Here is a 24943-nt window from a genome sequence, read left to right as displayed (position 1 = left end):
CTGCTGTTACTGGGGGCCAGTATAGCACCACATGTGAACAGAAAGTTTGTACAACCTGATCAAATGCGCCTTTAAGCAACCTATTGGACAAGTAAGTGAAGTAGCTTCAACCCAAACTACCAAAGACGCATCTAAAACACAATATCACCACTTTATCCTTTGGCGCTTGAATGAAATTATGACCACTTCTCAGAATTCCACCTCCACTGGTGTTCTTCCAAACAGCATGTCTCTTTAAGGCTTCTTATTGTACTCAAAAAGATAGGAGAAAAATCTGATAGTGTATCACACCTTCACTATGTTTCACATGCTACAATCAATAATCCAGCCCCCACCCGGTCATATGGTCTACTTATTAGAGTAGACAAGCGCCAAAGGATAAAGTGGTGATATTGCATTTTAGCACCACATGTGTTTCTGCCCAGTGTGGTTGAAAGTGGTCACTGAATTGCAGTGTAAGCAGCTGTCAGCGGGGAGCCGCATCTCTCCTCTCCCACACAGCTGAGCAATAGATGAATTGTTCTCAGAAGATGAAAACGTGTCAAAGATATGTGCACAGAAAACAAATGAACACATTATTGTTATATTGTGTACAGCGCAACATGGTTGGCTGGAAAAATTGGAGAAACTGAACTATTTTTTTTCATATACCCAGAAACATTGGGCCTAATTCAAGGTTATTTGCAAAATCAAAATCTTCCTCTAATAGGCAAAACCATGTGCACTGCGGGGAAGGTGTTGGTGGCGGGGGGGGGGGGGGTTGGGGATGCGGGGAAGGTCAAATATAACGTGTAGAGAGAGAGAGATTTGGGCGTCTTACATTGTTTCTGTGCAGTATTATATACTAGAGATGAGCGGGTTCGGTTCCTCTGAATCCGAACCCGCCCGAACTTCATGTTTTTTCTCACGGGTCCGAGCGACTCGGATCTTCCCGCCTTGCTCGGTTAACCCAAGCGCGCCCGAACGTCATCATGACGCTGTCGGATTCTCGCGAGGCTCGGATTCTATCGCGAGACTCGGATTCTATATAAGGAGCCACGCGTCGCCGCCATTTTCACACGTGCATTGAGATTGATAGGGAGAGGACGTGGCTGGCGTCCTCTCCATTTAGATTAGAAGAGAGAGAGTGAGATTGATTTGAGACAGAGACACTTGATTTACTGGAGCTTAGGAGTACTGTAGAGAGTGCAGAGTTTACTAGTGACTGACCACAGTGACCACCAGACAGTGCAGTTTTATTTAATATAATCCGTTCTCTGCCTGAAAAAAACGATACACAGTGACTCAGTCACATACCATATCTGTGTGCACTGCTCAGCCCAGTGTGCTGCATCATCTATGTATATATCTGACTGTGCTCACACAGCTTATAATTGTGGGGGAGACTGGGGAGCAGTGCCAGTTATAGGTTATAGCAGGAGCCAGGAGTACATATTATTAAAATTAAACAGTGCACACTTTTGCTGCAGGAGTGCCACTGCCAGTGTGACTGACCAGTGACCTGACCACACTGACCACCAGTATAGTTAGTAGTATACTATATTGTGATTGCCTGAAAAAGTTAAACACTCGTCGTGTGACTTGTGTGGTGTTTTTTTTTTTATTCTATAAAAAACTCATTCTGCTGACAGACAGTGTCCAGCAGGTCCGTCATTATATAATATATACCTGTCCGGCTGCAGTAGTGATATATATATATTTTTTATATCATTATTTATCATCCAGTCGCAGCAGACACAGTACGGTAGTTCACGGCTGTAGCTACCTCTGTGTCGGCACTCGGCAGTCCATCCATAATTGTATACCACCTACCCGTGGTTTTTTTTTCTTCTTTATACATACTACATCTCATTATCATCCAGTCTATATTAGCAGCAGACACAGTACAGTACGGTAGTCCACGGCTGTAGCTACCTCTGTGTCGGCACTCGGCAGTCCGTCCATAATTGTATACCACCTACCCGTGGTTTTTTTTTCTTTCTTCTTTATACATACTACATCTCATTATCATCCAGTCTATATTAGCAGCAGACACAGTACAGTACGGTAGTCCACGGCTGTAGCTACCTCTGTGTCGGCACTCGGCAGTCCATCCATAATTGTATACCACCTACCCGTGGTTTTTTTTTCTTTCTTCTTTATACATACTACATCTCATTATCATCCAGTCTATATTAGCAGCAGACACAGTACAGTACGGTAGTCCACGGCTGTAGCTACCTCTGTGTCGGCACTCGGCAGTCCGTCCATAATTGTATACCACCTACCCGTGGTTTTTTTTTCTTTCTTCTTTATACATACATACTACATCTCTTTATCAACCAGTCTATATTAGCAGCAGACACAGTACAGTACGGTAGTCCACGGCTGTAGCTACCTCTGTGTCGGCACTCGGCAGTCCGTCCATAATTGTATACCACCTACCCGTGGTTTTTTTTCTTTCTTCTTTATACATACATACTACATCTCTTTATCAACCAGTCTATATTAGCAGCAGACACAGTACGGTAGTCCACGGCTGTAGCTACCTCTGTGTCGGCACTCGGCAGTCCGTCCATAATTGTATACTAGTATCCATCCATCTCCATTGTTTACCTGAGGTGCCTTTTAGTTGTGCCTATTAAAATATGGAGAACAAAAATGTTGAGGTTCCAAAATTAGGGAAAGATCAAGATCCACTTCCACCTCGTGCAGAAGCTGCTGCCACTAGTCATGGCCGAGACGATGAAATGCCAGCAACGTCGTCTGCCAGAGCCGATGCCCAATGTCATAGTACAGAGCATGTCAAATCCAAAACACCAAATATCAGTAAAAAAAGGACTCCAAAACCTAAAATAAAATTGTCGGAGGAGAAGCGTAAACTTGCCAATATGCCATTTACCACACGGAGTGGCAAGGAACGGCTGAGGCCCTGGCCTATGTTCATGGCTAGTGGTTCAGCTTCACATGAGGATGGAGGCACTCAGCCTCTCGCTAGAAAAATGAAAAGACTCAAGCTGGCAAAAGCAGTAGCACCGCAAAGAACTGTGCGTTCTTCGAAATCCCAAATCCACAAGGAGAGTCCAATTGTGTCGGTTGCGATGCCTGACCTTCCCAACACTGGACGTGAAGAGCATGCGCCTTCCACCATTTGCACGCCCCCTGCAAGTGCTGGAAGGAGCACCCGCAGTCCAGTTCCTGATAGTCAGATTGAAGATGTCAGTGTTGAAGTACACCAGGATGAGGAGGATATGGGTGTTGCTGGCGCTGGGGAGGAAATTGACCAGGAGGATTCTGATGGTGAGGTGGTTTGTTTAAGTCAGGCACCCGGGGAGACACCTGTTGTCCGTGGGAGGAATATGGCCGTTGACATGCCTGGTGAAAATACCAAAAAAATCAGCTCTTCGGTGTGGAACTATTTCAACAGAAATGCGGACAACAGGTGTCAAGCCGTGTGTTCCCTTTGTCAAGCTGTAATAAGTAGGGGTAAGGACGTTAACCACCTCGGAACATCCTCCCTTATACGTCACCTGCAGCGCATTCATAATAAGTCAGTGACAAGTTCAAAAACTTTGGGTGACAGCGGAAGCAGTCCACTGACCAGTAAATCCCTTCCTCTTGTAACCAAGCTCACGCAAACCACCCCACCAACTCCCTCAGTGTCAATTTCCTCCTTCCCCAGGAATGCCAATAGTCCTGCAGGCCATGTCACTGGCAATTCTGACGATTCCTCTCCTGCCTGGGATTCCTCCGATGCATCCTTGCGTGTAACGCCTACTGCTGCTGGCGCTGCTGTTGTTGCTGCTGGGAGTCGATGGTCATCCCAGAGGGGAAGTCGTAAGACCACTTTTACTACTTCCACCAAGCAATTGACTGTCCAACAGTCCTTTGCGAGGAAGATGAAATATCACAGCAGTCATCCTACTGCAAAGCGGATAACTGAGGCCTTGGCATCCTGGGTGGTGAGAAACGTGGTTCCGGTATCCATCATTACTGCAGAGCCAACTAGAGACTTGTTGGAGGTACTGTGTCCCCGGTACCAAATACCATCTAGGTTCCATTTCTCTAGGCAGGCGATACCGAAAATGTACACAGACCTCAGAAAAAGACTCACCAGTGTCCTAAAAAATGCAGCTGTACCCAATGTCCACTTAACCACGGACAAGTGGAGCAGGGCAGGGTCAGGACTATATGACTGTGACAGCCCACTGGGTAGATGTATGGACTCCCGCCGCAAGAACAGCAGCGGCGGCACCAGTAGCAGCATCTCGCAAACGCCAACTCTTTCCTAGGCAGGCTACGCTTTGTATCACCGGTTTCCAGAATACGCACACAGCTGACAACCTCTTACGGCAACTGAGGAAGATCATCGCGGAATGGCTTACCCCAATTGGACTCTCCTGTGGATTTGTGGCATCGGACAACGCCAGCAATATTGTGTGTGCATTAAATATGGGCAAATTCCAGCACGTCCCATGTTTTGCACATACCTTGAATTTGGTGGTGCAGAATTTTTTTAAAAACGACAGGGGCGTGCAAGAGATGCTGTCGGTGGCCAGAAGAATTGCGGGACACTTTCGGCGTACAGGCACCACGTACAGAAGACTGGAGCACCACCAAAAACTACTGAACCTGCCCTGCCATCATCTGAAGCAAGAAGTGGTAACGAGGTGGAATTCAACCCTCTATATGCTTCAGAGGTTGGAGGAGCAGCAAAAGGCCATTCAAGCCTATACAATTGAGCACGATATAGGAGGTGGAATGCACCGGTCTCAAGCGCAGTGGAGAATGATTTCAACGTTGTGCAAGGTTCTGATGCCCTTTGAACTTGCACGTGAAGTCAGTTCAGACACTGCCAGCCTGAGTCAGGTCATTCCCCTCATCAGGCTTTTGCAGAAGAAGCTGGAGACATTGAAGGAGGAGCTAACACGGAGCGATTCCGCTAGGCATGTGGGACTTGTGGATGGAGCCCTTAATTCGCTTAACAAGGATTCACGGGTGGTCAATCTGTTGAAATCAGAGCACTACATTTTGGCCACCATGCTCGATCCTAGATTTAAAGCCTACCTTGGATCTCTCTTTCCGGCAGACACAAGTCTGCTGGGGTTGAAAAGACCTGCTGGTGAGAAAATTGTCAAGTCAAGCGGAACGCGACCTGTCAACATCTCCTCCTTCACATTCTCCCGCAACTGGGGGTGCGAGGAAAAGGCTCAGAATTCCGAGCCCACCCGCTGGCGGTGATGCAGGGCAGTCTGGAGCGACTGCTGATGCTGACATCTGGTCCGGACTGAAGGACCTGACAACGATTACGGACATGTCGTCTACTGTCACTGCATATGATTCTCTCCCCATTGAAAGAATGGTGGAGGATTATATGAGTGACCGCATCCAAGTAGGCACGTCACACAGTCCGTACTTATACTGGCAGGAAAAAGAGGCAATTTGGAGGCCCTTGCACAAACTGGCTTTATTCTACCTAAGTTGCCCTCCCACAAGTGTGTACTCCGAAAGAGTGTTTAGTGCCGCCGCTCACCTTGTCAGCAATCGGCGTACGAGGTTACATCCAGAAAATGTGGAGAAGATGATGTTCATTAAAATGAATTATAATCAATTCCTCCGCGGAGACATTGACCAGCAGCAATTGCCTCCACAAAGTACACAGGGAGCTGAGATGGTGGATTCCAGTGGGGACGAATTGATAATCTGCGAGGAGGGGGATGTACACGGTGATATATCGGAGGATGATGATGAGGTGGACATCTTGCCTCTGTAGAGCCAGTTTGTGCAAGGAGAGATTAATTGCTTCTTTTTTTGGGGGGGTCCAAACCAACCCGTCATATCAGTCACAGTCGTGTGGCAGACCCCGTCACTGAAATGATGGGTTGGTTAAAGTGTGCATGTCCTGTTTTGTTTATACAACATAAGGGTGGGTGGGAGGGCCCAAGGACAATTCCATCTTGCACCTCTTTTTTCTTTTATTTTTCTTTGCGTCATGTGCTGTTTGGGGAGGGTTTTTTGGAAGGGCCATCCTACGTGACACTGCAGTGCCACTCCTAGATGGGCCCGGTGTTTGTGTCGGCCACTAGGGTCGCTTATCTTACTCACACAGTCAGCTACCTCATTGCGCCTCTTTTTTTCTTTGCGTCATGTGCTGTTTGGGGAGGGTTTTTTGGAAGGGCCATCCTACGTGACACTGCAGTGCCACTCCTAGATGGGCCCGGTGTTTGTGTCGGCCACTAGGGTCGCTTATCTTACTCACACAGTCAGCTACCTCATTGCGCCTCTTTTTTTCTTTGCGTCATGTGCTGTTTGGGGAGGGTTTTTTGGAAGGGCCATCCTACGTGACACTGCAGTGCCACTCCTAGATGGGCCCGGTGTTTGTGTCGGCCACTAGGGTCGCTTATCTTACTCACACAGTCAGCTACCTCATTGCGCCTCTTTTTTTCTTTGCGTCGTGTGCTGTTTGGGGAGGGTTTTTTGGAAGGGACATCCTGCGTGACACTGCAGTGCCACTCCTAGATGGGCCCGGTGTTTGTGTCGGCCACTAGGGTCGCTTATCTTACTCACACAGCGACCTCGGTGCAAATTTTAGGACTAAAAATAATATTGTGAGGTGTGAGGTATTCAGAATAGACTGTAAATGAGTGGAAATTATGGTTTTTGAGGTTAATAATACTTTGGGATCAAAATGACCCCCAAATTCTATGATTTAAGCTGTTTTTTAGGGTTTTTTGAAAAAAACACCCGAATCCAAAACACACCCGAATCCGACAAAAAAAATTCGGTGAGGTTTTGCCAAAACGCGGTCGAACCCAAAACACGGCCGCGGAACCGAACCCAAAACCAAAACACAAAACCCGAAAAATTTCAGGCGCTCATCACTACTGGCTGCTTTATTTTTACACTGCAATGAACACACCCCACCCAAATCTAACTCTCTCTGCACGTTATATATGCCCCACCTGCACTGCACATGGTTTGCCCATTAGAGGAAGACTTTGCTTTTGCGATGAACCTTGAATTAGGCCTATTGTATATTATGGGGTGGATACAGAATTGTGCGCAAGTCGGCCACAAATGCAGTTACATTACATGCTTGGAAAAAAAGGTGGATCTTCCCCTGTATTCAGAGGAAGCTGCATCTATGGGACCACATTGCCCCAATGCACCAGTACATGATCACTGCCAGCGCCCATTTGCATCAGCTGTATCCTTGGGACAAATAATCCATCTGAAACAGATTTCCACGTGCACTCAACTCTGAATATCCTGAAATTCTGCCTACACGCTCTCGATATACCTCAGAACACACAACCTCCATGTAAATGCTCAGTTACACCCAATCAACCACAAGGGAGATGCGGGTGAGCTCCATAGTTGCTCAGATTTGTGAATAATTGGCTGCAGAGCATGCACAGTGCAAAACATTGCATGATTCAACTGCAAAACATAATTTCATGTGACTAGGAATTAGGGTGTCATTCAGACCCGAATGCAGCCGCGTGTCTGTATGTAGCAGCTGCATTACCCGCGCGCAACCCTACACCTTGCGGCCGCATCCTGGAAGGTCAATGGGGGGTGTCAATGCGCCTGACGGAGGGGGTCAACGGAGCGTAACACGGGCGGGGCGGGCCAGGAGCGTTTTCCAGTCGGATGCGTAACATCACATGAAGTTGCTCTAATTAAAAAAATGGCGGCAGAGCCTGACAGCGCAGCCAGGTTGTGGTGGTAATAGAGCACCGGACTGGGGTCTCCTGTGAGACAGCTTCTGTTTGTTTGTAATCTTGTATACATAATGTTAAATGTAAATGAATCGGTAACAAAATCACTTGTATGTTTCCACATAACACGTGTAATAGACACAAGCGCTGTCAGGGTCTAACAGGAAATGTGTCCAAATGTGCACAAAACTTTTTTGTAGTACTCTGCTACACATGCGTTCACACACTTGCAAAGCAAAAATACACTCCCCTATGGGCGGAGACTATCTGCTCGCAGCGCTGCAAAAATAGGCTAGCGAGCGATCAGGTCTGAATTAGACCAGTAGCATATGCACCAGGTTTGTGTCTGGCATACATATGACCAAATACACTCCTACCCAACTAGGTCATAACCACAAGACAAGTTTGTAACACCTATTTTAATAGAAAACATGCATTCACTATTTGCTTTGTCGCAATTAAAAATAAAACCTTTATAATACAGCAATATATAATTTTCCTCATTGCATATGAATGAATGTAGCAAAACCAAATGTACACACAATTGTGTAAAACAATCAGTAAATCAAGCACCAACAAGCTTCAGGGGTGAATTCGCAAGCGGCTAAACAGAAATCTCACTAATACTGGTGATGATCCGCATTATCAGTATGTGTCTGCACCAGCTCTCCGGCACCTGTAGTTGGCGCAGCTACCACCAGGTGTGTACTGTATGTGTCACCGTGTGAGTCTGCATCGGTTTGCAATTACTCAAACACACATGTACTGTATAGTTAGACTGTCCCATTCTGCCTCTCCGGTCACAAGCAGGTGCACATGTTAGACAAGAGCTGATCTGCATTACACATACACATGGAAATTTTTATGTGAGCATGTGCACTAATTATTTACATATTTTATGGTACATAACCTGCCCTAGATCCAACTTCACATCAGACCTTCTCTGATTGTGGTTTTCCTGGTGCACTGTAATTTAAGTATAGAGATTGTTGTTTGCCAAGGGTTTATTATATTCGTAACTTGTGCGTCGATGGTAAAACAAAAAAATTACAAAGATTTCAAATGACCTATATTTTGTAATAGTTTCCCTCGTGATTCTGCTTAAATGAGTTTGTGTTCACATTAAAAAACAGTGCATTTTCTTCCCACTAGAGAGCCGGCCTCAGATTCCTTCACTGTTGGCAGCTGTAGTGACTCAGAAGAAGCTTCCATCTTGTAGATTTTAGGTTGGTCCCATTTATTTTTTTGCTTTATATTTTTGTTTTGTTTGATCTTATTTGTAGCTACATTGAAAGGATACTTTTGTTTACTCATTAACTTTCTTTTAAGATATTATTTTTTGGAGTGGAGTTGGGGGGCACCATTATACTCCCTAATCAACTTTAGTACAAAGTGCATCTTACTCTCTAGGAACATCTCAGCTTTGCTTGCATACTGCCATCAGGCTACCTCCCACTTGCCTGCACCTCTTGTCATCTGTCTGTCGCCCCTCCCCAATAGATTGTTAGCTCTTCAGAGCAGGGCCCTCTTTCCTCTTGTTATCTAAGCCCTCGTCTCAACACATTTCACTCACAGCTCTCCCCTACTCAACGACCATCTTTATCCTGCTGGTAAAGGCTCATCTCCCTCTATGGCCACCAGCCTCTAGTAGTACGATGATCACTCCCTCAATACTTACATCTTAGCTGTATTATGTCTTGAGAATGTGTGGTGCTCTGTTACCTGTACTCTATTTCTGTTATTTATTGTAATGCAATGTGTTGTCCCCTGTACTGTCCTTTGTACGGCACTGCGAAACACATGTGGCGCCTTATAAATAAAATGTAATAATAATAATAATAATACTCTTCTGTATGAATTGGAATATGACTCCATTTACAGTGAAAATATAAAGCTGATACAGAAGTGTTTGCAAATGGTTACCTGTGGAGCCAGGGCGCTTAACCATACAAACTTCATCTTATTCAGTTAAATTACATATTTATATGAAATAAACTTAAATTATTGTTGACCGTACCCTTTTTAATCTACATTTGCCCAGTATGAGGACCACACTTTTTTGTTCTTATTCATTTGCTTTACACTCATCCTGTTTTCGAAATACAAGTCCTAGCAAAACGTGGTATCCTTTGGCTCCTTAAGCCCGCAGCTCCAGCACTCCCATGGCCTGTGGAGCAGAGATTAGGCCACGAGGAGGGGCAAATTAAGATGGTATTGGCGGTTTTTCTGTGGTGTTGCAATGGCAACTCGCCCACCTCACATGTAATGAAATTTACCCCAAAGTGTCAGATTTACACCCCCACCCCTCCCCATTTTTGGGGGGAGATTTTGACTTGGGATTTAAAGTGTCACATTCTTTAAAGGCAATAGATGAAGTGTATTGCCATTAAAAAGAAATGTTGCTTTAATTCCTGCAGAAAAACCATAATTAGTAAATAAAGAACCAGATGTTTTAGTATTTTCATTAAAATAAATACTCACCAAATCTTATTTGACTTTTTATTGTTCTCATTAATCCTTTACATCTTCTTTCTGAAGTACCCCAACTGGAATAAAGACAAAGATGTCTTGCTCCTTCGGGATCTGCATTGACTACGAGTGGTAAATACACTCCAGCCAATTAGCGTAGTTTTCCATGCTCCAGCCACTTGGACACAAACAGCTCTGGTTAGCCTTTTATGCTTAAGTTAATCCTTATTTATTTATCTGTGTTACAAGGAGCAGTTTGATTACTTCAGGACTTTCCAGTCCCATACCTATTTACATGCTTTTCTTAGTGTTCAAGACGCTTCTAAAAACATGTATATGAGGTCAGTGAGCAGGGCCTTAATGCATTATGAATAAGGATAGAACGATTTTTAGCTGTTCCATAAAGAATTGTAACCAAGCGGCATAAGTAGCAGTCAGGAGTAGGACTGATGTGTTTATAAAGGGAAGGATGCAGCAATTATATAATGTGACTTTTCTTTATGTTGGTATTATTATTGTTTCTAGTATAAACGGTCATTGATTTTTGTTGAGCATAGTTTCCCACAACTAGGACAGGATGTATGTTTTATATAGGTATCTGACATAAATGATGGAGAGTGATTGGTTACTTTGGAAATCCGCACTTACTCAAATAGTAAATGCTGTGGGCCTGTGCACTCCCACCATCATGAGGAGTGTTGTTCATTAATGTTAATGGAATGGCGTATGAATAATGTATCGTACATACTCATGCCTAATTACCCATTTCCGTATGTGCTGTAGAAGACTAGGTTCAAGGAAATAAATGGTACCACAGTGCTGTGCTGCATTGTACCAACATGACCCATACATATGCGCAGTCCCTGTGTTTCTTACTTGTTTGTTGCAGTTAATACTGGTGTATAAAACACCTTCCCCATCAGTGGTTTCAGCACAGGTTACTACTGACACAATAGCCGAGGGTAGTGCATTTGGTGAATCATTTGTGCAGAGTTGCAAGTCATTTTAGATTTGCCCAAAAGTTCCGTGCACAGAAAATATGTACGCATTTCCAGATACAGTATGACCGCATCTACACTTTACCTACAGCGCTGACTTGCACCTCACTATGATAGGTGCAAAACAGGTCCAGCCCTGCATGGTCCCTGTTAGCGTGAACACATCCTTGTGGAATATCGCTTACATAACAAATGTACCATTAAAACCAAGTTAGGCCTTTTTTAAATCCTTGTTTATTATAGACAAGATAATACAGTTCTATTGGTATTATTTATAGGGTGACAGTTGGTTTGCCACTCCTTCTAAAGTGCATATAGAGATCCAGTGCAAACATAACAAGATATAATGTGCATCAAAATGACATTACAAACAAAGCAGAACATGCACATAATAACTACATGTTTATGCAAATCTAGACGCCATAACCACAATGTCAGCCCTGGCTGAACCTGCACCCTAGTTGATGGTTGCAACAGACTGTTAAAGAGTCACGTTTGTCAAGGGGAGGATATAATGGCATAAGTAAGAAAAGAAAGAGAACACAAGGGAAACAGGACCTGCTCATAAGAACATTCAATCTATTGGAGGGGGAAGGGGGGGGCAGAAAGACACGGGTGACACAGAGGGGTGAGCATCAAAATGGGTTGGTTAGAATAAGAGCTAGTAGACTTTGATAAAGAAATGGATATGGAACTTGGGAGAGAGGTGGAGAGTCTGATGAGGAGAAGGGAGTAAGTTGCAGTGGTAGGAAGCAGCACGTGTGTAATCCTGGAGTGGTAGTGGGATGAGGTGATCATTAGGAAGATAAGTAGGGTTGTTGGCAGAGAGAAGTGGTTAGTCAGGAGTGAGGAGGGAGATGTGTGTGTGTGTGTGTGTGTGTGTGTGTGTGTGTGTGTGTGTGTGTGTGTGTGTGGGGGGGGGATTGAGTGAGTTGAGTGTGAATTGGACTTTGTATGAGAAAGCTAGCAGGACGGGAGGCAGATGCAGCAGGGCAGTTGGAGAGAATTGAGACATATAACACCGGGCTCAAAGCGTGGCGATCGCAGTTCGCCCGCGAGGGGACACGCTACGCTTGATGCCGGTATCCCGGCTGTCAGGATATCATACTGATGATCCCCTCTGAGCTAACCCTGGATGCTTTAAGTGAAGACTCTCCTTTACTGAAAACCTTCTAAGTTTCCAACTGTAATTCTAGTGCTAAGGAACCCATTTATCAGAAAATATTTGCAGCTAAGTATTACGTTTTTGGTAGAGGGACCGCAGCATATATCAGACAGCAGCTGCAGCCACCATAGGTTTCTATGAGGGATGCAATGTTGTCCAATTTACCAAGCTCCAGAATGCGAACCATTCCCAAGCTCGGCTAATGCCATCTGAAGATAGTGTTCGCCCATTGTAGCCTATGGGCTATAGATTGCATATATTACCAGCAAAGCGTTTCCCCGGAACCCTCCCTGGCAGTGGCCACTGTGCATGCGTGGTCAGCGGAACTGTGTACGCGCATGATTCCTGCTACCACTCCGAGTGCTAATATCGTGCTCAGATCGCATGGAGTATGTGGTTATTGATAAACAGACCCCATGGTCACATAGGTAATTACAGTACAAATTACACCTACATACAGGCTGTTTCTCATATTGTGTGACGTATAATAGCACTAAATGCATAACCTGACTTGCTTTATCTCTGAGAAGGTCTCGGAGAGAATGGTACAGTACAAATGTATAAAATGACAAGTAATGCACTAAGATGTACCAAAAGGTTATGTAAGAGACGTCATCCACACTCCACTTTTCTCTCAGTAGAGTATTTTCAGCTGCTGGCCTGTTTGCACTTTTGCGCTCTTAATATAATTATGCAGGCACGACACTGCCAAGTAGTCTATGATAAAAGTATAGCGTTAACCAACTACAGGGTTTTACTCCTTAATAAACTATAATTTTGAGAACTCCGCAGACATAATGACTTTATTCTAAGGGAACCCTGAAATAACTATTAGCACTTCTGTTTGCAGAGATTTTCTGATGGCGAGAGTGGGGTATTTTAACTTCTGATCCTCCCATACGTTCTCTGTCATACGAGGATTGGGAATTCCTAAAATAGAATAAAACTATTCCCGCACTACTACTTAGAATTAATTTGCCATGAATGTGTTTGAGAATAGTGTCTTCCTCTGCCAGGATGAAAAGGGCAGTGTAGATTTCCTTCCTCTGCCTTTCTTTAGTGATTCCCATATACTCGTGCGTGCGTGCGTGCGTGTGTATGTATTATATGAGGCACCAGTATGGTCTGTGTGCATATAGGTATGGCGAAGTCATGAACAGTAATAAAATACAATTTTGGAAACGATTTGGCGCTGAAGTATCTGGCTTGCTCTAAGTCATTATTTTTTTTTTAGTGGCCACATGCATATGCACAGAAAACAGTACAAAGTTATCTGCACATAGGGCATCAAAGGACAGACACAGCACGATAAATACAAAATATTGTAAATAAAAGATTGCATAAAACATACACTATATAGCCTACAGCGCATAAAATAGGGGGATGTGGTCAGGATGGCGGCGCCAGAAAACAGACACGCAACCAAAATGCAGACACCAGAAATCCAACACTATTCATAAGTATACGGCCCCTTGTACTGTTAGCTTGTTAGGGAGGGGGGGGGGGGGGGGGGGGGGGTGAGGGGGTTGGTTTAGGCACCCCCGGGGATGATTAGGTTTAGGCTGTGGGAAGGGAGGGCTAGGTTAGGGGGGTTAGTATACTTACCTACCCTCTGTCGGTATTCTTTCCATTGGGATGCCGCATCGGTCTTCTGACTGCCGGCATCCCAACCGCTGATAGTGTATCGCACCTAAAATAGGAGGCTGCTGTTAAGTGCAAAGCATAAAAGATACAAAGGGCCTAATTCAGACCTGATCGTAGCAGCAAATTTGTTAGCAGTTGGGCAAAACCATGGTGGTCATTCCGAGTTGATCGCAGCCAGCAACTATTTGCTGCTGGTGCGATCAACTCGTCCACGCCTATGGGGGAGTGTATTTTAGCTTCGCAGGGCTGTGATCGCTTGTGCAGCCCTGCTAAGCTAAAAAAGTTTTGTGTAAAAGAAGACTAGCCCTAGACCTACTTACCCTGTGCGTCGGCTCCAGCGATGCAGGTCCCGGCTTTGACGTCAGACATCCGCCCTCTGTTCTTCTGACCATGCCTGCGTTTTCTCCACCACTCCCTGAAAACGGCCGCCAACGGTCTGACGCCCAGGAACACCTTCTTTCTGTCAATCTTCTTGCGGACGCCGCTGCGACCGCTTTCTCCGTAATCTGCATCTTAACCCGGCGACCCCTGTCGCCGGGCAACGACGCGCGTCGCAGTGCGCACGCACATTCCAGACCCATTCGCACCGCAGCGACAAACCGCTGCGTGCGAACAGGTCGGAATGACCCCCCATGTGCACTGCAGGGGGGGCAGATATAACATGTACAGAGAGAGTTAGATTTGGGTGTGGTGTGTTCACACTGAAATCTAAATTGCAGTGTAAAAATAAAGCAGCCAGTATTTATCCTGCACAGAAACAATATAACCCACCCAAATCTAACTCGCTCTGCACATGTTATATCTGCCCCCCCTGCAGTGCACATGGTTTTTCCCATCTGCTAACAAATTTGCTGCTAGGTCTGAATTAGGCCCAAAGTTTCTTCTTGTTGGTATTGGTAGCGTCTAGTTTCCCTTTGTGGAGAAGACCTTTCCCATAAGCCCCTGGGTCCATGTCTCAAACTATTTGGAATAGTAACCTGTGGCGAGCGAAGCAAGGGTACAGTGGTGCATAGATAAAACGAAATAACCTCTAACGAACTGAGAAAACATTTAGGTGCTGTAAGGGCGGAAGTTATCTACTACCCTGTCGTACTGACCCTTCCTGGTCCTGATCACGAAGGGAACACAGACACAGCCTTTTGGTATTGCCACACGTCTATAAACAAATGCTGAGTAGGAGCTGTGCCTTACACAATATATATGGCTACTATAATTTCAGTGGGCCTGATTTTGAGGTGGATGTAATGCCGGTGTTTGCGGATATGGGTGATTTTTCTGTTTTTGTTCTGTGCATGCATACCATTGGATTAACTGCAGCGGTTGGAGTGAGGACTTGCACGCAGTGTGATTGACAGTCAGGGAGTGTTTGTGGGGGGGTGTTTGCCCAGTCTTATGCAGGCATGTTGTGACCTTTTCGGGGCATGTTTGAACCTATGTTTCTGTGTACCTAGTTATAATGGCTCAGACGACTTACTTCCAATGGATATTCTGAGCAACCATACCAATATAAATGATTAGTAATGTGTGAAATGTACCAAGGTATGTGTTTTACATAATTTCATGTGATTTTCAACGGTACTTCGCACCCCTCTTGGGGGAATCGGATTAGAATGATTGGTTTGCACATGCTACTAATGAAACACATGCATGTCCGGGTTATCTCGGTCTGTGACTGCTAGGTTAAACTGTCTGGCAATGGTGAGTTCCTAGGGAAAAGTTAAGTTAGAGAGTGTGTGTTGGCAGAATTGCAGGCAGTACAGAGTTGTGCATACAGAAAATACACCTCCATTCATATGTATTGCCGGCATCCTGACCGTCAGTACAACAGATGGGTTCAGTATGATTTACCGAGGATAGATGTGGTGCACTGATTATGGTGAGGACTATGAAACCATGCATAGAGTTAGAAGCAGGCGGGCTGGCCGCACAGATGCTTTCAATGGGCATACGCAGTTCCGTACACACGCAGGAGCAATTACAGCTAAGCTGCACTGGCCCCAAAGTGAGTTATACAAAGGAAAATTGCTTCCGTCCATTGAACATGCCATTACAATAGGCTGAATGAGCAAATGCAAACATTTCCATACTGTCTATACTAGTCTTCGTTTTATAGTGTGCTCTCTCATTGGATGCACCTGTAATATCATGTCAGTCTGCTCTTCTGAATGCTATTTGCACTTGATATCTATTTTTTCCAGCAATTCCTCACTATATATTGGTTGAGTTGTACATGAAGAAAATGAAGCTGAGATGACAGCATTTAGATACAAGGTGGAATAGCACACACTAAACACTGAGATCCCTGACATTTCACGTCTTCTCTTGCTAGTCTTAAAAGGATGCTTGCTATTTGTCCTTTTATCTATGGTGTGTCACCTCATGGTGCCACCAGCGTCTGTGCCAGTCTGATAAGGTACAGTCATCACTGGCATATGGGACTAGGACATATTCACAAGCATATCGGAGAAAAATAATGTGTCTTGTCCTGTTATATGCTTGGTCTAGCCTATAGACATTTGTGTCTATTGTATTGGTTTACCTGTGTGGATATAAGATTTTTATGTACAGGATTTGGCTACAATACATGCATGTGTTATACTCCGCAATGAACATGCACAGCTGAGTTCTTGTGTGGCAGGGGTCCCATAATCTTATCTTCCATGCCAGTGGCGTAACTTATACCCCAGTTTTGCAACCTGCACGCCCAGACGTTGGCCACCACAGGAAAAAAAATAATCCTGATTCATGCCCCTAACATTATTTGTGATTTTTCCTCCTTATAATAATGCCCATTATACATTATGCCACATACTGCAATGGCCATCAGACATTATGCACACACAATAATGCCCATGACACAGTATGCCACACACCATAATGCCCTCGACACATTATGCCACACACCGTAATGCCTGTGACACATTATGACACGCATCGCAATGTCTGTTATACATTGTTACACACCGCAATGCCCCTGATGCATTATAGCACATACAATGCCTGTGACACATTATGACACACACCACAATGTCTGTGATACATTATGCCACACACTGCAATGTCCGTGATACATTATGCCACACACTGCAATGTCCGTGATACATTATGCCACATACTGCAATATCCCTGAGACATTATACCACATACCACAATGCCCGTGATATAGTATACCACACACCGTAACGGCTGTGACACATACCGCAATGCCCGTTATACCCTATGCCACACACCGCAATGCCCGTTATACATTATGCCACACACTGCAATGCCCATTATACATTATGCCACACACTGCAATGCCCCTGAGACATTATACCACATACCGCAATGCCTGTGATATAGTATACCACACCGTAATGCCTGTGACAAATACCGCAATGCCCGTTATACCCTATGCCACACACTGCAATGCCTGTTATACATTATGCCACACACTGCAATGACCCTGAGACATTATACCACATACCCATGATATAGTATGCCAAACACCGTAATGCCTTTGACACATTATGACACACACCACAATGTCCGTGATACAGTATGCCACACACCGCAATGCCCATTACACATTAAGTCCTACAGTAAGGCTTCTAATTACTTTTAAATTACCTGCTCGTTTCCAGGGGTTTCATGCTCTTCGTTCCATGCATGGTGCCAGGGGTTTTCATGCTCGTTGCCAGGGGTTTCATGTGGTAGGTGTTGTTTGTTGCCAGAGGTATCATGTGCGGGGTTTCAAGCTTGTTGCCAGGGGGTAATATTCGTTGCCAGGGGTTTCATGCACTGGGTGTCATGCTCATTGCTAGGGGGTAATGCTTGTTGCCAGGGATTTCATGAGCTGGGTGTTGTGTTTGTAACCAGGGGGTAATGCTTGTTGCTAGGGCTGTACTCCCAGTGCCACATATGGCCCCAATGCTGGATATTCCCCCCAGTGCCAGATACACATGTTCCCAGTGCCCCATATGCCCCCCCCCCCCCCGTGCCAGCTGCACACAACACATACCCCTAGTGCCAGCTAGATATATTCCCCCAGTGCCAAATATGCCCCCCCCCAGTGCCAGGTACACACATACCCCCCAGTGCCAAGTATGCCCCCCCCCAGTGCCAGGTACACACCCTCCCGAGTACCCGGGCTCCCCCGCTGCTGTGGGTTTTGGGAAGGACACAGGGGTGCACAGTGCGTGCCTCTCCTGTGTATCCCTCCTGTGTCTCCAGTGGCGTGTCTGGCTCACAAACCAGCACTTAATTTGACAATCAGAGCTCACGAACCGGCACTTCATTTAACAGACACGCCGCTGCTGCCGGAGACCCAGGAGGGACACACAGGAGAGGCACCCACTGTGCCCTCCGTATCCTTCCCAAAACAGCAGCAATCGGAGGCGGCGGTGCCCCCGCAGCCCTGCAACTCCAAGGGACCGGACTGGCTGCGGGCCCCTAGTTACGCCACTCAGGGCCGGTTCTAGCCCTTTTTGCGCCCCGGGCGGGAAATAGGAGCGTGGCTTCATACAGGGGGCGTGGTCAGTTGCGCCCCCTGTAGAGTAGAGTAGCGCAGCTGAAAGAGAATAAAAAAAGAATACTTACTATCCCCGCTCCTGATTCCCGACCGCTGCAGACCTCCGCCGGCGCCGCTCCTCTCCTCGGATCTGGCATAGACAGATACTAGAGGTCAATTATGACCCCTAGCGTCTGTGTCAGTCCCACAATGCTGTGCGGTGCGCGATGACATCATCGCGCACCGCACAGCAAAGGTCCTCTCCACGAAGGGAAACTAGATGCGTAGCGTCTAGTTCCCTTCACAGTGGGGAACCAGCGAGACCAGTGGGGGACACAGCAGGAGCGGATCTTGCCATGGTACGGCGCCCTCCAGATGGCGCCGGCGCCCCAAGCCGCGGCAAGATCCGCTACTGATGCCACTGTGCCATGCCAGCCTTCTGCCAATACTAATGGTGGAGTTTTTTTCTGCTGAGGCCGATTTTGTATTCTGGTTTCCTAAAAAATGGGCAGACATACCAGTATGGACCGGCACTTCCTTTTGGTCAAAGTAGTACAGTGCCAGAACTAGTATGTGACTAGGGGGTCTAGTCATGAAGCAGTAAAAAGCGTGGAGGAGTGATCCAGTGGAGAAGTTGCCCATGGCAACCAATCAGCATTGAAGTAACATTTTTAATATGCATACTATACAATTGTATGGAGCAGCTGATTGGTTGCCATGGGCAACATCTCCACAGGCTCACTTCTCTACTCTTTTCACCGCTTCATGAAGAGTATAGATACATGGGGTAAATTTACTAAGATGGGATATTGCCCATAGCAACAATCAGATTCTACTTCTCATTTATCTAGCACCGTCTAGAAGATAATACCTGGATTCTGATTGGTTGCTATGGGCAACATCCCATCTTAAATGGAACTCCCATCTTAGTAAATTTACCCCGTGGTGTCTCTGGAAGGTGGAGAAGAGGGACACGACTTTACTTACAAAAAGGCCTATTGTGGGCTTTCTGCTTACTGCTTTGACCTCTGTAAGAAACAGACTGAAGAAGCTTGTGTGCAGCTTACCTTGTGCCGGAAGTGGGCCCTCCTCTTCTGCAGTACCATCATTAGATGGTAATCTCCACTGGGGCAGGGAATGTTGCACATGAATATTCTCTATATGGCTCTGCAGAATTATTGGTGTTATAAATGATCAATATTAGGCCAGCCATAACTTACCACAGCAGTCCTTTTATATAAGATGGGGCTTCCTGTACAGAATTTCATTGTGGCTCCAACAAAACAGGGATGGTTTATTTACAGAGATGATGCGTTATGTGCTCTCATGTCCCATTGAACATCCTTGTGGGCACTTATCTGATATCCCGCATTTTATGCCCTAGGGGACAATTTCTCTCACCTGGGCGCTTTTCATAGCCTGTGTTCTGAAGCACTCACTGGTGCCCCTACTGTGTCTGCCTCATTACTTTTCAAAATCCTGGAAAACAACAATTGTATGGATGTGTTTGAATTCACTTTGATCAGCTCATTGCATGTGAATCAACCTGGTCACACGCTGAGGTTTACAGAGATCTCTCCTGGGTTTGTGCACGAGTTCGTGTCTCTATCTAAAGGGTGGACTGGGCTTTATATACAGCACAGTACATGGCAATCTGTAACAGGACTGGTATATTAATTAATACGGGCTCTGTGCGGTGGGTAAAAGAATATCATTTATATACTGTATGCAATTGCTTAATAGTAGTATAATCCTTTAATTAAAATTGTTATGCTGATCGCAGATATTGAAGATAAATGGTCCTCACAGCCCACATCCCCTTTCTCACATTTGGTAGAAGACTGAAAGTGTGACTTTATAGGTGGGGAAGAAATCTTAGGGCAGTGTATTAAAAGGTCACATCAAAATCCAAGGGCGGGAAGAAACACAGCTGACAAGTACCCCATCTACCTCTCTATCTTTACCACAATCATCTTGCTCTGGAAAATAACATCTAATTTCTGCACAACACCGCAAAATGAAATGCAGCAGAGCACCTCTTCCATACATCAGAGGGTGTGTCATTAAGTCACAGTCATTAAGTCGACAGTCATTAGGTCGACCACTATTGGTCGACATTGGCTTGGTCGACATGTACACATGGTCGACACATGACAGGTCGACATGGCTTTAAAAAAAATAGATGACATGTTTCATACTTTACCATCACGTGGACTACAATTGGGAATAGTAACCTGTGCTGAGCGCAGCGGTAGCTGAGCGAGGCACCTTGCCCACAGCTCATGAGCCATGCAAGGGGACGCGGTACACTAATTTGGGTTCCTGGTCATGTTACGGAAAAGATTACACCAAAAACAGTTCAAAAATCCATGTCGACCTTTTCATGTGTCGTCCATTTGTCAATGTTGACCATGTCAGTGTCGACCAATAGTGGTAGATCTAATGACTGTCGACCTTAACATGATCGACCATTCATACCGGAACCACGCAGCAAGGCTGTAACAGGCCACATCTGTATATATGAAATACATATGAGAACTACTCATTCCACACATCTCCACAGTCATTTTATATAGTTTCAACTTAAGTAACAGGATTAGGTGTGGATAGGTTCTAACAGTCAAAATAGGTAATTTCAGGTACTAACACTGAGATTAGGTCAGTTTAGGTCCTGTAGAAATGAAGTATGTTATTCACTTGTACATACAGTAAAACATAAAAAGAAACTGACATTTTGAGTGTAATGGGAAAGGATTAGTAATGTATAGGTTAGAACCTAAGAATCCTGGGCTTAGTTATCCCTCTCAACCTCACCCCTCTGCCGTGCAGGTCTGCTCCTCTGCAAATGTGCCCATAAACATGTTTGCCCAAATCGAGACCATAGTGGGTTCAAAGCTGGGCTCTGTCCTGTAGAGCAGCGTTTTTGCAATTTAGAATTTCTTTCCATAATGCAGTAATGAGCAGTGAAATCCATGCATGAGAACGTTATTACGGGCAACAGCATTTCTGTAGTAGTATAAAGTCAACTGAGAAAAAATATTGCTAGTGCTATTCTTAGCTGCAGCATCAGAACACCACGAATACTGTATATATCCACAGCACATCTCACCACAACTCTGACCACATAAAGTCCTTAGGACAGCCAGTCGTAACATGCAGTCCAGGAAACAGGGAAAATAACTTTTACATTCGCTTAAAACAAATTTCAGTCTAAAAAAGTTTGATGTGAGGGTTGGAAATAATAGTGTTATGAAAGGAAAAAAACAAAGTGGGAGTCGCTAAAACCAAACGTGAATAGTGACCTGCAAATGACATCATTCTTCAAGTACTGTACTTGTCATCTTCTTCTTGTACTGTAGTGCCCCCTGTAGGTGTGACTTGTAGTCTTGTAATCAGGACTTTGAGAATGAATGCTCATGCCAGCTGTACTCCGTGCTACCCTGATTATTGTAATTGTTATGTAATTACACCGCTATGTGCATTTCGTACAGTAAGGTTAATGTACTTTATTCTTCAGCAGCTCATGTGGTGGTTCCTGACCACATAGGTTGTTGTATTGTTAACAGTATTTTTATTTTATTTTTTTTCATTTTTATTTCAATTCTTGTTCTGTTTACAGGTCAGTGCCAAGAGTGGAGGACCATAGCTCCTGGGCATAAGAGAAAGGGACTTCACAGCCAACACAGCAGATTGTACATAAGACCTACCTTGGAATCCAAGGAAGCAGACGTATTTGTGATTTCTGAAGGCTGTAATGTTTACACCATGCACAGTGACTCCGGATCTGAGAAGTGACGGTCCCTGGTAGCCAGCAAAAGAATCACCTGTGAGTCAACACGGAGGCAGCGCTTTGCACCATTCCAAGGTGCCACTACACCAGTACACCGCACTGTGAGCAATGAGGCCAATGAAGAACCCCCCCACAATTATCCGCTACCTTGCAAGACTGTGTCAAAGGACTCATTCAAGTGTAATTATCTAGTTGAAGGATTTTTTTTTTTTTTTAGAGGAAGACAAAATTATTATATCATATGTATGATAGTGTATATACTTTTTTTTTTTAATTGTATATAAAGATATATATATAAATATATATAATGTATATATTTTACACACATATTCTTTATTTAAACTTGGGGCATCATACTAGCCTGTGTTTCTACAGATAATTAATATTTATTCTCTAAGTTGGCATCCCCACAGCTTTCATATGAAGTCACTGAATTTACTGCCAACAGAATGTCTGTCTTAATCTTGCAAATCTATGACATGACTTTACCATACCTCCCAGATATCCCTATGTGGGCGACAGGCCAGATTCTAATGATCTGTCCTGCTGGCTGTCCAGTTGACATTTTTGCCATCACTGCCAGGAATGTTGGATGGGTTGTACTGAAGGCAGGGGACTATGCAGCAGCCTATGGATGCCCCTAGGGAGGAACATGTGTCCACAGCCCCTATGTGATGCAATAATGCTCCCATTTTGGAGGGGCTATGTCTATGTTCTCAGATGTAGGGGTATATTTACGAAGGTGTTATTTTTTTTATTTTTTTTTTAGAAGTGGAGATGTTGCCCATATCAACGAATCCGATTCTAGCGATTATCTTCTAGAAGCAGCTAGATAAATGTTAAGTGGAATCTAGTTGATATGGGCAATATCTCCACTTCTAAGAAACTCACACCTTCGTAAATATTCCCCATAGAATGTTTTCTTCATAAAACCTGAAAAGATCATCAGTATTAGCGTTTGTGTTACTAGTCTTTAATTTGTTTACTCAATAACGTGCATATTGCATAAATGTGCTGCAGCCAATCATAAATTGGCAAATGTCATAAAATAAAATATCCATTTAATATGGAGGCCGTTTACAAAGCAAAACAGTAGCACTGTACAACACAGGTGATAAACAGTGACCTACATCAACTTTACTAGGTTCACTCACCAAAGAGTAATGTTTTGCTCCAGCTGCTCAGGTGCAGTTCACCAGCATTTGTTGGCCAGGGTTACCATGCACACACCGTGCAGAAATGAGAAAGACAATTAATTTACATGTTCCTGTTTACTCCCAATGTGCTGCTCGTAGGGCCCCCATTGGGCGATGCAGGGGGGCCTTCATTCAAGTGTTGTTTTCTTATTGTAAATCTGCACAGAAGAATGTCTTTTTGATTTTTATTATGTACCAAGACTGTACAGACATACATTTATAAATGCTGCTTTCTCATAAAAATGCACTTTTTTTTTTCTTTTTGTTTTACACCATATTCACAAATTGTCTTGTGTTCTACACTGATCTGTCCCCTGGAATAAGTGTTGATGTACAGTAATAGGACAACAACAACATTGCCAGTGCCAGATTAAGGTCCACATGGGCCTGGAGCTGAAATGTATGAAGGGCCTATTGTGTGACTAGGCAGGAGGTGTGACAAGCGCTGTGGTAGGGGTGGTCAAAATAGTGGGTGTGGCCTGTGCCATGGGTGTGGCTATCTCTATGGAGGTCATAGCTAGTGCCTACCTTCAACCATTTAATAGAGGAGCAGAACAACAGACCAATACATACAGTGGTCATTTCAGTGGGAATTTTGAAGGGGGGTATGGGAAATGAAACGGGATTACTGTTGCGTGCGCCTAAAAAGGGGACATGGCCACTGAAAAGGAGTGTGTTCTTAAAAGTGTATGCATTAGTGCGCTCCCTCCCCTCCTAGTCTGTATATGCATTAGTGTGAGTAGAATCTATATCCCCAGCGCCTTAAGGACCCAGATGTGACATCAGCTGGGGGCGGAAGTTGTCTTATGCCGTTACAGCATTTGAATTTTGTCTCCAATTTAAGTTTGTTGTAAGTTATTTTTCTTGGGGGGGGGGGGGGGGGGGGGTTGGCTCCATTGTACCCTTGCAGGCTCTTGTCACTCGCCACACTTTGGGCCCAGAGTCTCACTTCATTTGGCACAGGTTACTATTCCAATAGACGGTGACGTTGACTCCCCTCCTAGTCTGTGTATTAGTGTTCCGCCCTCCCCTCCTAGTCTGTATGTGTATTAGTGTGCCCTCCTCCTAGTCTGTATATGTGTCAGTGTGCCTGCCCCCCTCCTAGTTTGTATGTGTATTAGTGTGCTCCCCCTCCCCTCCTAGTCTGTATATGCGTCAGTATGCCCCCCCTCCTAGTCTGTATATGTGTCAGTGTGCCCACCTCCCCTCCTAGTCTGTGTATTAGTGTTCCGCCCTCCCCTCCTAGTCTGTATGTGTATTAGTGTGCCCCCCTCCTAGTCTGTATATGTCAGTGTGCCTGCCCCCCTCCTAGTTTGTATGTGTATTAGTGTGCTCCCCCTCCCCTCCTAGTCTGTATATGCGTCAGTATGCCCCCCCTCCTAGTCTGTATATGTGTCAGTGTGCCCACCTCCCCTCCTAGTCTGTATATGCATCAGCGTGCCCCCTCCCCTCATAGTCTGTATACTGTATGCTGTATTCAGGGCTGGTTCTA

General features: G+C 45.0%; 1 protein-coding gene across 2 annotated transcripts in view; it reads left to right on the top strand.

The window, feature by feature from the left end:
- The window catches only part of SPNS2 (SPNS lysolipid transporter 2, sphingosine-1-phosphate), a 272325-nt gene extending 248638 nt beyond the window's left edge, over positions 1-23687 (top strand). Inside the window, exons 12-13 of one of the 2 annotated variants that reach the window (XM_063953717.1) lie at positions 8853-8926; positions 22085-23687. In XM_063953717.1, the coding sequence (XP_063809787.1) occupies positions 8853-8919 (67 nt within the window). In that variant the 3' untranslated portion in view covers positions 8920-8926; positions 22085-23687. The remainder of the gene's footprint in view (positions 1-8852; positions 8927-22084) is intronic. The other variant, XM_063953718.1, reaches the window with a different exon arrangement.
- The last annotated feature ends 1256 nt before the right edge of the window (positions 23688-24943 follow it).

The sequence above is a fragment of the Pseudophryne corroboree genome, chromosome 2, assembly GCF_028390025.1.
Source record: "Pseudophryne corroboree isolate aPseCor3 chromosome 2, aPseCor3.hap2, whole genome shotgun sequence".
NCBI lineage: Eukaryota > Metazoa > Chordata > Amphibia > Anura > Myobatrachidae > Pseudophryne > Pseudophryne corroboree.
The sequence above is the reverse complement of the archived record's forward strand: the minus strand, read 5'-3'. Positions and strand labels throughout refer to the sequence as shown.